Source organism: Nicotiana tomentosiformis, chromosome 3, assembly GCF_000390325.3.
Source record: "Nicotiana tomentosiformis chromosome 3, ASM39032v3, whole genome shotgun sequence".
In the NCBI taxonomy this organism is placed as follows: Eukaryota; Viridiplantae; Streptophyta; class Magnoliopsida; order Solanales; family Solanaceae; genus Nicotiana; species Nicotiana tomentosiformis.
Window position 1 is genome coordinate 62,172,957 of NC_090814.1, and position 15,664 is coordinate 62,188,620.

A 15,664-nucleotide genomic window follows, 5' to 3' on the forward strand; every position below is an offset into this window, starting at 1 on the left:
TCGTTTCCCTCGTCTCTCCTCCTTCCTCCATCAGAAACCCTAGCCGCCTTCACCAACCTTCTCCGAATCCGATTAATTCATGGATTCCTGTCATGATTCACTTACCTTTTATGGATTATCTCGTTGTTCTTTACAAGATTATGGTATTACATAGTACTTGCCCCATTTTTGGCAAGCACCAATCTTTTGAATCAAGAGAAATCAGACTCACTCATCAAGATTCAGATGATTTTTCGTCTATATACACTCATGGCAAGATTATATGAGTCTGATTTACCAAGATTCTTCGGCCAATCTGAGATTCTCGGCAGAACTAGGGTTTGCCTGATTTTTCTCCTAATTTGGTTCTAAATCGGTTCTATATGCTTTTTTTTCTTATTTGTGTTTGATTGATTATATTCCCTTGTTTGTTTGTTCAATTTCTATTACTATATAAACTCATCACCCAACTCCCCCAGGGGATGTTGGATCGCAAAAGAAAACTACTATTGTTCTCTTATTCTTTCTTGTCCTATACTATTTTGAGGTTCAATCATGTGGCCATCTGAAAGCCAAGGCCACCGGAATTCAATTCTCGAACCTTTATCAGTGTGAGCACTACCCGGGGTTCATTTGAAACCCTTGGGAACTCTGATGCACTGAGATTCTTGGGTTCTACTGCTCATTTTGCTATTGACATTGAAGTGTTGCTGAAATTACTCCCCCCCCCCCTCCCCTTCTTTACTTGTTCGTCTGTAACTGGTAATGAAGCTATGACTCTTGCAATTGCATTTTTGTTTCTTCTCATTTAAATTCCTATTCTGCATATCTATGTCTCTAAGAATTTATATGAACCAACATGCCATTATATGCTTTGAAACTCTTCTTGAGGCTCTACACCTTCTAGTAGCCCAACTTGCATATTTATTGCCTTGATTCTGCCTTCTTAAGCCCACTTGATAATGTATGTGCTCGAATGCTCAATAATGTTGCCTATTCTAAGTTTGGTTACTTGCCTTGTTTTGTACTCTTGTGATGAGTCTAGTCATGCCCAAAATATATTCTAAGTCTTGAGTCATTTATGCGCGACTTGATACTTTTCTAAGAATTAACTATTGATCATGTTATTAGCCCAGCCATGCTTTCCCTACTACTTGTGAACCAATGCTCGTTTCCTGCCTTGTCCTGTACGTTTGTGATGATCCATGCATCTGTTTCAGACCTTATTAAGTCATTCATGTCCAACCTGCTAAGTTTTGATGTTGTATCGATTAGCTAGGGCCTGCTTTCATGTCATTTAAGTTCTAATGTATGCTTTGACTTATGCAATCCTGTTTGAGACATTAGGGAAAATCTCATGTCTAGCCTCTTCCCCCACATGTGATTAAGCCTAGTGCAGGCTAGTCTTGTTAACCTCTATTTGACATATCCTTGCCCGTTTTGAGTCCTGGTGCTATTTAAACCTTCGTGTATGATTGATAATGTTACAGACTATGTTCATTAGCATGTCTTTGATCATATTTGTACTATACCCTCATGCTAGAAATCTTACTTGCTTCCGTCCGTGATTCTACAAGATTCCTCTCTCAAGATTGTGTTTAAGTTAACCTTAGATCATATTATATCCTGAAACTCTATTTGGGGTTGTCTGTTGGCTTGGGATGTTCAATCTTGTCTTCTGAACTTCTAGCATCTTATGTGTATAACTCTGTGTGATCTCATCTACCTTCTCTGGTTTAAACTATTGTTAGTTGCAGTCCTAAGAATTATGTGTGTGGACTTCGAGTGGTTTGATTAATTTATGAACAACTTGTTACTCATGTGGTTAAGTCTAGCATTGTTGGGTAAGTTGATACCCCCTTTCAGACTTGGTAAGGGTTTGGGTTCGATTCATGCACCTCATACACTATAATGTCCTAGATGTACCTAAACCTGGGTTTACTATTTTTTGTAGATCACTGAAGATCTTGAAGTTGCTGGGTTATTCCTCTTTGGCCCTACTCTGCTTATTGGGCATGTACTCATTCAGTTTATAATATTCGAGCATGTACTCTTCATTTTAGGCCTAAATGATTTTAAACAAATAATTGGGGCGTTAGTGGAACTGGAGAATGGGTGTGCTTTATTTTTACATAAGAGGTAGAAAACATGCCTATAGGGTCTACGTGGTTTATTTGTTACCTTGTTTGACTTGCTCTACTTCTGCACGCTAGTAGAAATCATGTCTATAAGAATCACACACACCTCACCTAATTTTTCTAATACTCGCACACTATCTCAAACATGTTAGTAATTACTATACTTTATTTCCATATTATTACTATGCATTTAGACATCATGCCTATAGGATGTATAACACATGCTTTGTAAACCTATAAGCCATGCCTATAGGACTTCAAATAATCAATTGGTCTATTGCTTCTATTACTTTTAGGGTGCTTCCCATCTAGATATCATGATTATAGGACCCTAATCTATTAATCGACTATTTCCATTATTTTCATTACACTGTCCCGCTTAAATGACATGCCTCTAGGGATAAAGCATTATAAAATTAATTTCAATTGTCAATTGTTAGAAATCCTGCCTATAGGATACTATCACCTGCCTAAGAAACATGTTTAAAAAATTAGTGTCATAAACCCTGAGTTTTCGAATAGTACTGCCCCATCGCACGAACAATGTAGATTGCATGCCTATAGGTTTGTAATACCTTTAATCTGCAAATTCATAAGTTTAAAGCTGCAACGCCACTTGTACAACGCTGGAAATCAGAATCACATAGAAACTATGCCTATAGGACTTAATGACTCTAATGAGTCTGAAATTGTCTATTGTTTAACTACCCGCGTGCATTTATTGTTTATGTGTGGTGGTTAACTTGAGCCTTTAATTGTACTTATGTGTAGTCCTACATGTTTTTGAATGTGCGCTAGTTTTATCATTTTGAGCACCCTAAGTGAAGTCTAGAACTACCCAAATAGAGGTCCAAAGCCTCCTGGACCATAGGTATGAGACGGGTAGTGAACGCATAGGGTATGACCTAGAATCGAATTAGTGCGCCTTTAGGTAAACAACTTTAACATAGTAATCGAGTAGCAGGAGATAATAGTCTGTGCCCGCTGAATAATATGAGTAATCCCTACCTCAAAGGAGTTGTAGAGTATTATTTATATTGCACGGGGTGATCCTTTAGGCTAAAAGATTTAAGACCTCCCCCCCACCCCCCACCACCCCCATTTTAATGTATTTGTTATTTACACTTAGTCCTTTAACAAAGATCAATGTAGTTGCATCTCTGTATTCATTAAGATTTGTGCTGATTCTCACGTGCCCTAATAAGACTCTTCGACTTCTAGAATTCCCTTTATTTATTTGATCACCTAGTCTAATTACATAGTCCACATAGTTTAAAGTTTGGCCGGGATCCACAATTGTGGACCTCGAAAAGTGCCTAACACCTTCTCTTTGAGGTAATTTGTTCCCTTACCCGTTCTTTGGTGACACGGACTAGTCAAACAAAGTTACTTGCAAATAGGTGCCCTAACGCACCTTAACATCGTTAGGTGGCGACTCTTCTCTTTTAATACCCATTTAAAAGAGTTGCCACACGTCGAAACCCGCTTTTACGAGAAAAAGGGGATTGACAACATGGCGACTCCACTGGGGATATACTTTGGCTTTTACCATAATGAACTTGACTTATGTGGATTACTTTCTTTGTCTTAAACTTCTATTACATGCACATCCCTTTCCTTGTTTTCCCCTATTTGTCTTAAACTAGTATTACATGCACATCCCATTCCCTATTCGCCTTTATGTGTTTTAAAATGCTATTACATGCACCTCCCTTTCCTCATTCACCTTTATTTTGCTATGACATACACATCCCTTCCCTTATTCTCCTTTATTTTCTATGATATGTACGACCTCTCGTCATCTCCTTCATCTTGTCTAAGACTTCTATATTATGACTCTCCCATCCCTACTTCCCTTCCTGCTTCATTACGTTCTTGCATATTTTTTATGAGCTAAACTGACTTCTCTCTTTTGTCTTTCTTCTCTTTTCTCTTCATGTTCACTTTTGCTATTTTATTTACTGCTTTTACGTACTTTTAGCATGCAAGTACTTGGCAATGTGTTATTATTTTGCATAAAGCATGCTCCGCATCAAACTCCACTCGTGCCAACTATCAACATAGCGGCGCTTGATGAGTGTTTGCACCTTCCTGAAATTATCCTTTTTAAAATCGAAAAGGCTTATTTGCGGTAGACTAGTCGATCAGTGGTGCAGTCGACGGTCTCGTGCCTTTCCCTCTCAAGTTGTTCACTTGGGAGTACCAGTCTAGACCCTTCTAGAGACCCTACTCCAATTTGAAATGTACATGCATCATGTTAAACCTAGTACGGGTTGAAGCGTTATTAACGTAACAACCTGCTAAGATGAGCCTTGTCCAAAGTTCAACGGGATTCCCACATTCCCAATGGACACTATCTTATTATGTGCATTATTTAGAGAATATGTGCCAACGTGTTGATCACTATTGCGCGTAAGTAGTCAAATATGGAGGGGGAAGGGCTAACATTTGTTTTGTAGAAAATAAAGCACAAAATCCTCAGGTTCGGTATGGTCCAGAATATCCCGCCTTTGCTACTTGACTGGTTGAAAGACCTTGCACCTTGTGACAAGAATCATATGAGAAGAGTACTTGGTGACCTATCATCTTTGTTGAACATTCAACCAAATAGGGAGTTGATCAAGGCCGCCACCATGTTCTAAGATGAGAAAGGAGTTATTTTTTTATTTGGCAATATAGAAATGACTCCTCTCCTAGAAGAAATAGGAGGTTTCGCCAAGTTGCCATGGGATAGTCCGAGATTACTGGTACCAGAGAATCGTACTGCCCATGGTTTTTTGAAAATGTTGGGCTTTAAGAAGAATGACGAACAACTCTGTCTAAATAAATCATACATCCCTTTTGAGTTTCTCTACGAGCGATATAGGCATAGCAAGTCATATCGTCTTCACCATGATGAACTAGTCATTACTTCCTTAGGATGGGTGCACCGCCGAGTTTATGTGTTCATTGTCTGCTTCTTGGGGTTGTTGATATTTCCAATGAAAGGAGGAAGGATTCATACTCGCTTAGCCATGGTCGCCAGGACCTTAATGGATAGAATCGAAGGACAAACTTATACTATCATCCCAATGATCTTAGCTAAAATGTACCGTGCTCTAGATCGGTGCAAGCAGGGATTCGGACACTTTGCGTGTTGTAATCTATTGCTACAAGTTTGGCTGCTGGAACACTTTCAGAAGGGCGATTATTGTCAACAGCTTCTGCGAATGCCACTAAATGACTACATAGCCAACCATCACCCAAAGAAAATGACGTTTGTTTCAGACAGGTTTGAAAAGCCTGGAAATATTGTAAGTTGGGTGCGTTTCTTCAGCAATCTGGCAGACGAGCAGGTGTATTGGATGTTCGAATGGTTTTCTAGTAGTAAGTTCATCATCAAATCGAAGGGGACTACTCACTTGGTGCTTATCGGGTTGCGAGGTATCCACCCTTGGTGCTGATCGGGTTGCGAGGTATCCACCATTACGCTCCTATAAGGGTAATGAGACAAGCCGAAAGAAAATAAGTCATACCTCAGGTTTCCAATATGGTCCAGTACAAGGCAAATTTCAAGGGAGATGTCATTTCGTTCAAGTTCGAAGCACAACACATGTGGAACCAAAAGATCATTGTGGAATGGGAAACTATTGAGCCAGACAGGTATCATGTCACTCATATGTACTACTATCTGTCATGGCTAAAAGACAACGTAGTGGGGGACATCAAGCCGGGAGTCAATCTGAAGGATAGGGTCATAGATGAAGTGGTTGAGGCACATCTTAAGTACAAAAGGCTACGCAAAAGGGTGTTCGAGTCCGAAGCTAAACATCTGGAGCAACATAAAGTAAACATGGAAGCGATAATAGAATGGAAGGAGATTGCCACTAAGTCAACAGAAAGACTGGAATATTTGGAACAAGGACTGAGAGAGCTAGAAGGGAAGATGAGAAAGAGACTCTCGGATTGTCAAGGCATGGACGACGATGAAGGAGGAAATATGGCAAAAGCTTATTTACTGTTGGATATGCACGATCTGGGAAACCTAATTGATGGGGTCAAATGAGCCAAGCATGGAGAAGGTCCTTCAGGGACCTAGTAGCTTAGGAGATAATGTTCTTTACTGCTTTCTAGATTATATTAGATTTTGATGTAATAAGGCTAAATGCCATTAGTGACTTTATTATTATTGTCGATTTAGTGAAAGTTTGTTTTGGCTCATTTTCGCATTAATGAAATGAAGCAAATGTTGGCACCAATTTTCTCCAAGTCTATGTGTCGCTTAAGATTACCTCAGGCATAATGAGGTCCCCAAATTAGGACGCGAATTATTGCATGACTTTGCGAAACATGTTTAAATATTGCGAACACTCTTTTATTTCACCTTACTGACTTGATTATCTTTTGCTTTTTTCTTTCTTTTTGATTACTCCCGTTCCCAAAGGTTGGTTTGTGCATACTCGCATCATCAGCATACCACACTAGATCCAGTGGCCCTACACCTCCTCTTCCACCGAGCGACCCGAATAGCAAAAACTAGGGCAAAGGGAAAATGAATGATTTAAGTGGTATCCGGAAAGACAACGCTGATGTGGCAGAAAATGTTGAAACTTCATAAGGCAGAAGTACTCCGGGGTAGAATGAGTTGGTCTTACGTTTGGAGCAGAAAATCCTGGAACTACAGGACGATCTTGAGTAGGTCCAAAATTTGGCAAACCTCTCCCTCACTCTCAATGTTCTCGACATCAACTAGCAAAACACGACTACCCAGAACCAAACACCACCACAAAATGCACAAAATCAGAATCCACCACCCATAGTTCCGAATCCTCCTGTACAACACCAGTATCATAATCTCGCACCTCCCCAAAACTTTAACCCACCACCAGTGCAAACCCCTCAACAACATCACCATCATCCGACTCAATACCCGCAAACCACTACTTATCACACTCCCCAAAATGCACCACAGCCTACTCCCGATCCCCAAAACTCGACCAATGATAACCAGTATACCCAAGTCCCAAGAACTCATCAAAATAATCTGATATATGTGGAAACCTTACCCCATACCCCACAGCAAACCCTATACATACCCGACCAACTGAGAAGGACCTACTCATTAGAAACATGGCAGAGGAACTCAAGAAGCTCACGTGGAGAGTCCAGAGTGTTGAAGGTGGGAAAGGCGTTGAAGGTCTAAACTATGAAGACCTGTGTATTCAGTTGGATGTGGAACTGTCGGAGGGTTACAAACCTCCCAAGTTTGAAATGTTCGATGGTACTGGTGATCCGAAGGTGCATCTGAGAATATACTATGACAAGCTTGTAGGAGTGGGTAAGAATGAATAAATCTGCATGAAACTGTTCATATTAAGCCTTATTGGAGATGCTTTATCTTGGTATATCAGTCAAAATCCAAAGAAGTGGGTTAATTGGGTGAGTATGGCATCAGATTTCATGGATAGATTTAGGTTCAACACGGAAAATGCGCCAGATGTTTTTTACATTCAAAACCTCAAGAATAAGAAGACAGAAACCTTCCGCGAGCATGATATGCATTGGAGATCAGAGGCCGCAAAGGTAAGGCCAACACTTGAAGAAGAACAAATGAACAAGTTCTTTGTTAGGGCTCAAGATTCGCAGTATTACGAAAGGTTGATGGTCATCTAAAATCACAAGTTCTCTGACATCATCAAGTTAGGGGAAAGAATAGAAGAAGGAATCAAGAGCGGGATGGTAACTAATTTTGAGGCGCTGCAAGTCACAAATAAAGCCTTGCAATTAGGAGGTATCTCAAAGAAGAAAGAAGTGGGTGCCGTGATGGTAGCCCAGGGCCCTAAGTCTCCCCTCACATACCAAATACCTCCACCCACATATCAACCCTCACCACCAAAATACCAATACCCTGCCACTACCGACCATACCTACAACACTCAACCTGCATATTATTATTTACCTCTACCCACCCGCTAAAACTATCCAAAGCCACGTCCAAATTTTGACCGCAGACCATCTAGACAATACACCCTAATTGTTGAACCCATAGCCTAACTGTATGAGAGATTGAAAGTCGTCGGCTGTGTCACCCCCATTCCTGCTGTTGTTGTGGAAAATCCCTCCAAATGGATAGACCCCAACAAATCATGTGCTTATCATTCAGGCATGAAGGGTCATACCATTGAGGAGTGTCGCACGTTGAAAGACAAGATTCAGACGTTGATCGACACTAAGGTTAAACAAGCAAAGGAAGTTGCACCAAATGTTCACAACAACCCTCTCCCGGATCACAGAGGTGAGGGAGTGAACATGATAGAAATTGATGAGGAGTGGGATCAGAAAGGGTCTATTGGACACATTCGAGAGGGAGACGCTCCTAAAATATCTCCGGTCACCCCTCACGCCAGTTGTGGTACAAACCCAAACACCATTTGAAGTTGAGGTAGCTACACCCTTCACTGTAATGGTAGCTCCCATACCATCTTACAAGTCTGATGCCATCCCGTGGGATTATGTTGCGGAAGCAAGGAGAAAGGGAAAGGCCAAAATGCAAGAAACAGGTGTCGCGCAAGGTATGACTAAAGAATCTGGGAGGAACAAGCAAGGAAGCCGCACCTAAGTTGCATGTTGTTGAGACTGGCACTGACTATCTCTGAAGGAAGATACAAGCAAGGGAGTACTCCGTTATTGACCACCCGAACAATACTCCTGCTAAGATATCCATCTTATCATTATTGCAAAACTCAGACGCACACAAGAATGCTTTGATGAAGATCTTAAGTGAAGCTTATGTACCTACCGGCATCACTAGTGGAGAGATGGCTAAAATGGTCGGGCAGGTACTGGAGAGCCACAAAATCACTTTCCACGAAGATGAGTTACCACCAGAACGACTGAGTCACAACAGGGCATTGCACATCACAGTACAATTCAAGGACACGTGCATCTCCATGGTCTTGATAGATGGAGGTTCGAGTCTGAACATATGCCCAATGATCACTCTAAAGAGATTGGGTAAAGGCCTGCATGAGATATGAATGGGAAGCATAAATGTGAAGGTGTTCGATGGATCTCAGAGAGCCACTATCAGAGAAATCAACCTCGATCTACATATGGGACCAACTTGGTTTGATGTTAAGTTCCAAGTTCTAGATATATCTGTTACTTACAATGTATTGTTGGGACACCATGGATACATGTAGCCGGGGCAGTTGCTTCAACTCTGCACCAGGCTGTGAAGTTCGAGTGGAATCATCAGGAGGTGATCATTCATGGAGATGGAATAAAAACATCTACACCAATCAGAACGTTCCGGTCATCAAGAACAGGAGGAAGTTGGGCGGAGAAACATATCACCGCATTGAACGGGTGAATGCAATTGAAAAGGATCGATAGTGGAGCAAGAAGATAGAAAGTATATTGATGTGGACGGGATATGAACCAGGCAAGGTCTTGGCAAAAAGCTTCAGGGGATCACCAAACCCGTACAACCACTATATCATGGAACAACCTTTGGACTCAGATATGAATATACATGGCAAGAATATCAGGATTGGACACTGCCATGGTGTGCCCCTTATTATCTACTGGAACAACCCGTACCACCGCTGCACCAGACATTCCATCAAGCTAACATGATGTGGGGAACCGAAGAAGATGAGGTTTTGGCTGATATGAGGAAGTTGTTTCTAGATAAAGAAGACATGGACTGCAGTGCAATCGTTGGGGAGGAGGAGGAGGAAAACCTTACCATTCAGACAATGGAAGAGGGAGATGTTCTCAAAAACTGGACCGCTGCACCGTCCCGGGCTCGCCGAGTTCCTGGGTAGCCTGGAGAATTAGCATGAATTACTTTAAAATAGTTTTTAGAATTTAAGACATTTTCAGTATTTTATTTTGAAATAATTACTCGAGCCATCGAGTTGTACTTGTTGACATTTTAAGGTTTTAATGCATTACTGCTTTTCATATTTATTATTATCTTTATATATATTTTTCAGCATAATTATTACATATCCCGATGAACCTACAACTGTAACATGTAATGAGACAACGCAACATAAGGACAGTGATTCAAAAGATCTGGAAGATGGTATAATACATGAGGAAATCGTCAAAGAAGTAGAGAATTTTGAAAACAAACCAAAGTCTAATTTGGAAGAAATTGAGGCAGATAACTTAGGGGATTCTGAAACAGACAAGGAAACTCGTATAAGTATTCATATATCGCCGTCAAAGAAAGAAGGGTATATCAGGTTCCTAAAAGAGTATGAGGACATATTTTCATGGTCCTACGATGATATGACTGGCTTGAGCACATCCATAGTAGTTCACAAGTTACCCATCAATCCCATGTATCCACCGATAAAGCAGAAGCTCATAACGATCAAGCCAGATATGAGTTTGAATATAAAAGAGAAGGTCACCAAGCAAATCAAATACAAGGTTCTCCGAGTGGTCGAATACCTGACCTGGTTAGCCAACATTGTGCCAGTTCCAAAGAAGGATGGGAAAGTTAGAGTATGTGTCGATTACCGAGATCTAAACAGAGCAAGTCCTAGGATGATTTCCCGCTGCCCAACATACACATATTGATTAACAACTGCACTAAGCATGAACTCCAATCCTTTGTGGATTGCTTCGTAGGATACCACCAGATTTGGATGGAGGAAGAGGATGCCGAAAAGACCGCCTTTATCACACCATGGGGAATATATTGTTACAAAATGATACCGTTTGGTTTAAAGAATGTTGGGGCCACCTGCATGAGGGTCATGACGACTATCTTCCACAACATGATACACAAGGAAATAGAGGTATACGTAGATGATGTTATCATCAAATCTAAAAGGAGTCCAGATCACATGACAGACTTGAAGAAATTTTTCGATCGACTTCGAAAATATAACTTGAAGTTGAACCCTGCAAAATGTGCCTTCGGATTCCTTGCTGGAAAGTTGTTAGGTTTCATCGTCAGTCGCCGAGGAATCGAGTTAGACCCGTCAAAAATCAAAGTTATCCAGGATTTGCCATCGCCAAAGAATAAGAAAGATGTGATGAGTTTTCTAGGGCGCCTTAATTATAACAGTCGTTTTATAGCACAATCAACGGTGATATGGGAGCCAATATTCAGAATGCTGAGGAAAGATGTTGCAACAAGCTAGACTGAAGAATGCCTTAAAGCCTTCTATAAAATTAAGAAGTACTTATCTAACCCGCCCGTGTTGGTCCCACTAGAACTAGGAAGACCTCTGCTACTTTATATGTCTGCATTGGAAGGAGTCTTTGGTCGTGTTCTAGGACAACAAGATGAAACTGGAAGGAAGGAGCAGGCGATAAATTATCTGAGCAAGAAGTTCACGCCTTACGAAGCCCGGTACTCTTTATTGGAACGCACTTGCTGCGCTTTGACATGGATAGCCCAGAAGTTGAGACATTATTTATATGCGTACACTACATATCTCATATCAAGGATGGATCCGTTAAAATACATCTTTCAGAAACCCATGCCTACGGGTAAGTTAGCAAAGTGGCAGATATTACTGAGTGAGTTCGACATCGCCTATGTAACTCAGAAGGCAGTCAAAGGGCAAGCATTGGCGGATCACTTGGCAGAAAATCCCGTACACGGAGAATACGAACCATTGAAAACGTATTTTTCCCACGAGGAGGTATCGTTTGAAGGAGAAGATATTACTGAGTCATACGATGGTTGGAAGATGTTCTTCTACGGAGCAGCAAACTTCAAAGGAGTGGGTATCGGAGTTGTTTTAGTATCAGAAATCGGTCAACACTATCCGGTATCTGCAAAACTCAGGTTTCCGTGCACAAACAATATGGTGAAATATGAGGCCTGCATCCTGGGACTTAGATTATCCATTGATATGAATGTTCAGGAGTTGCTGGTAATCGGAGATTTAGATCTATTGGTGCACCAGGTTCTAGGAGAATGGGCTATCAAGAACACCAAAATATTGCCATACTTGCACTGTGTACAAGAGCTGATCAAGAGATTCCCAAAGATAGAGTTCAAGCATGTTCCAAGGATTCAGAATGAGTTTGCTGATGCATTAGCCACTTTATCCTCCATGATACAACACCCAGAAAAAAATTTCATCGATCCCATCCCAATAGGAATTCATAAGCAGCCAGCTTATTGTGCTCATGTTGAGGAAGAAATTGACGTAAATACATGGTTCCACGACATCATGGAATACTTAGAAAAGGGAGAATATCCATAGCACGCTACACACACTCAGAAGCGCACGTTTCAAAGATTGGCCAATCATTTCTTCTGAAGCGGAGGAATTCTCTATAGAAAGACTCCTGATTTAGGATTGTTGCGATGCGTCGATGCTAAGGAGGTGTCTAGATTGCTCGAGGAAATACATGCCGGAACTTACGGACACCACATGAATGGTTTCGTTCTGGCCAAGAAGATATTAAGAGCGGGTTATTTATGGATGACTATGGAAATAGACTGCATCAAATATGTTCAAAAGTGTCACCAATGCCAGATACATGCTGATATGATACGAGTGTCACCCAACGAACTCAATGTAACAAGTTCGCCCTAGCCCTTCTCTGCTTGGGGTATGGATGTCACCGGAATAATTAAACTCGCTGCTTCAAACATACATAGGTTCATTCCGATAGCAATAGACTACTTCACAAAATGGGTTGAAGCAGCATCCTATAAGGCTGTAACTAAAAAAGTCGTAGTAGATTTTGTTCGGGACCGCATCGTTTGTCGATTTGGAGTACCTGAGTCAATCATTACTGACAATGCCGCCAATCTCAACAGTGACTTGATAAAAGACATGTGTGAAACATTCAAGATCAACCATCGAAACTCTACATCATACAAGCCACAAATGAATGGAGCTGTAGAAGCCTCCAACAAGAACATCAAGAAGATATTGAGAAAATGGTAGACAATTACAAACAATGGCACGAGAAGATACTATTTTCTTTGCTCGGGTATTGCACCACAGTTCGTACATCCACTGGGGCAACCTCCTATCCACTGGTTTATGATACTGAAGCTGTTATTCCCGCCGAAGTAGAAATCCCTTCCTTAAGAATCATACAGGAAGCCGAGCTTAGTGACGTAGAATGGGTACGGAGCCGGTATGAACAACTAGCTCTCATTAATAGAAAAGGAATGAATGCAGTATGTCACGGTCAACTCTACCAAAATAGAATGGCAAGGACTTTCAATAAAAAGGTTGGGTCAAGGCAATTCACACCGGGGCAATTGGTGTTGAAATGGATCTTCCCACATCAGGATGAAGCAAAGGGGAAATTCTCACCCAACTGGCAAGGCGCTTACATGGTTCACCGAGTATTAACAGGAGGGGCACTTATACTTGCAAGAAATGGATGAGGAGATTTGTACAAAACCTATCAATTCGGACGCAGTCAAGAGATACTATGTTTAAGATTATATTCGCATTTTCTCTTTGATGTAACTGAACTACGCTTGACATGATTCCCATTTAAGAGGGGATACGTAGGCATCCCTGTGGGTTCGGTCACATCATAATAAAATCTTCATTCCCCCTATGGTTAGAAACTGGGGCAGGATCTCGAGTTTGCCCGACCTCATCATGTTTGGAATCGACAAGGAATGTATCGCAGGAAGTATGCACTTAAACTGGGGCAGAATTTTGAGGAGGATCCTCAAAGTTCCGAGTCAAGGAGGTTGTAATGTCTGAAAATCGTGTCACAATCATCAATTCAACAAATTATTTGCTCTCGTGCATTATCACATATTTCAAAAAACTACATTTTCATAAATAATTTATCAAACGCATGTTTTTCAAAAATTTTGTTTCTATAGCATCTAGACGTTACTCGAGGTGACTCAAGCGGGGACTTCGGACGAAAGCAAAGGTGAAGAAAGGAATCGAGAGCACGAACCAACCTTTCCCCCATAAAACTCATAATTTTTCTTTAGATGCGGGAACAATGAACATAACAGGAACGTCCGCAAATACATACACACAGCAAGATCACTATCTTCACACCGACAAAGGTTACCAAACGCAAACACATCAAGCTAAGAAATGCTTTATTCTCTTGCATTTAGTCATTGTTTTTCTTGCATAGGGCTAAGCATTGCACCTCATCATTACATAAGGCTAAGCATTGCCTTCTTTTGCATGAGACTAAACATTATCTCTACTCATTGCATAAGGTTAAGCGTTGCCTTTCGTTGCATGAGACTAAGCACTGCCTCCACACTGCATAAGGCTAAGCACTGCCTTTCTTTTCATGAGACTAAACACTGTCTCCATTTCTCGCATGAGGCTAAGCACTATCTCCATATTGCATAAGGCTAAGCACTGCTTTTTCTTGCATGAGACTAAGCGTTGTTTGCGTTCTTTAAGCATTGTCTCTGTTATTGCATAAGGCTAAGCATTGCCTTTCCTTACCATAGACTAAGCATTGTATCCATTCCTTGCATGAGGCTAAGCATTGCCTCCATTGTTGCATAAGTCTAGGAATTGCCTTTTCTTGCATGAGACTAAACATTGTCTCAACTCTTTGCATCGGGCTAAGCACTGCCCTTATCTCATACAAAACTAAACCTTGTCTCATCTCGTTCTTGCATATGACTAAGAATTATCTATTTCCTCTATCAAACGATTGATATCGCCGCATCTTTGCATCTCATGGGCTGAAAAATCGCCACGTTATCCGAAGGCATTATAGTCTGAGGGCATCATCCTCATAGCCCGAAGGCATCATTCGATGGCCTAAGGATCTCTCTAAATTCAATATCATTATTCAAAGGCGTCATAGTCCAGAGTCATCATCCTCATGGCCCGATGACACCATTCCATGGCCTGCGAATCTCTTATCATATGCTTCATGGCCTAGGACGTCATGGTCTAAGGACATCATCCCCATCGTCCGAAAGACAACTCTCATGGTCCTAAGGGAATCTGCATCATGTTTAAGTTTATACAGTAAACCCATATATTCGCGTGCATCATGTTTTGAGTTTTTCAGGTAACTTGGGAGGTAACCGTTCTACAAACAGGAGCAATTTTCACTCTGATTTCCGTTCACATCCTTTGACTACCTCAAACGTAACCGATGATCAGCAATTGATTTCCTTTTGTTCTATAACCGTTCAAATATTTGCCCCATACACCCGTAAGGTTGAAATTCGCATTCATAGCGCCACCTGGATTTATTCGGTATTCACCGCACTATCACATCCAAAATATCTTTTGAAATACACGACCAGTCTTGTAATAACTCCATCGGTTTCGTTCGTTGTTGGATCCAGAACTACACACGGCTTGATTCCCGTAACACCAGGGATATGTAGGCAACTCAAGAAGCAGGTTTCGGCCCCCATGTTTTCAAAATACATCATTCCTCACTCACTTCGGACAAAATTGGTCATCATTTTCTTTACCCCACAACTCTTTCATCATTCTCGGGTAAAGAGGAGCAGCTGTTGATACCCAATTTTGCCCTCATATTTTTAATAGTATATATACTTTCAAAATATCATTTTGCATCATTACTTAATTTACAAGAGTTATACAAGT

General features: G+C 41.0%; 1 protein-coding gene across 1 annotated transcript; it reads left to right on the plus strand.

Moving 5' to 3' along the window:
• The first annotated feature begins 13,023 nt into the window (after positions 1-13,023).
• On the plus strand, positions 13,024-13,482 carry LOC138907900 (uncharacterized). Its single transcript, XM_070198521.1, has one exon. The coding sequence runs from the start codon at positions 13,024-13,026 to the stop codon at positions 13,480-13,482; it is 459 nt and encodes a 152-aa protein (XP_070054622.1).
• The last annotated feature ends 2,182 nt before the right edge of the window (positions 13,483-15,664 follow it).

Bases quoted from the DNA above. Each gene is read 5' to 3' on its own strand.
- LOC138907900 (XM_070198521.1), top strand. From the start codon at position 13,024: ATGGTAGACAATTACAAACAATGGCACGAGAAGATACTATTTTCTTTG.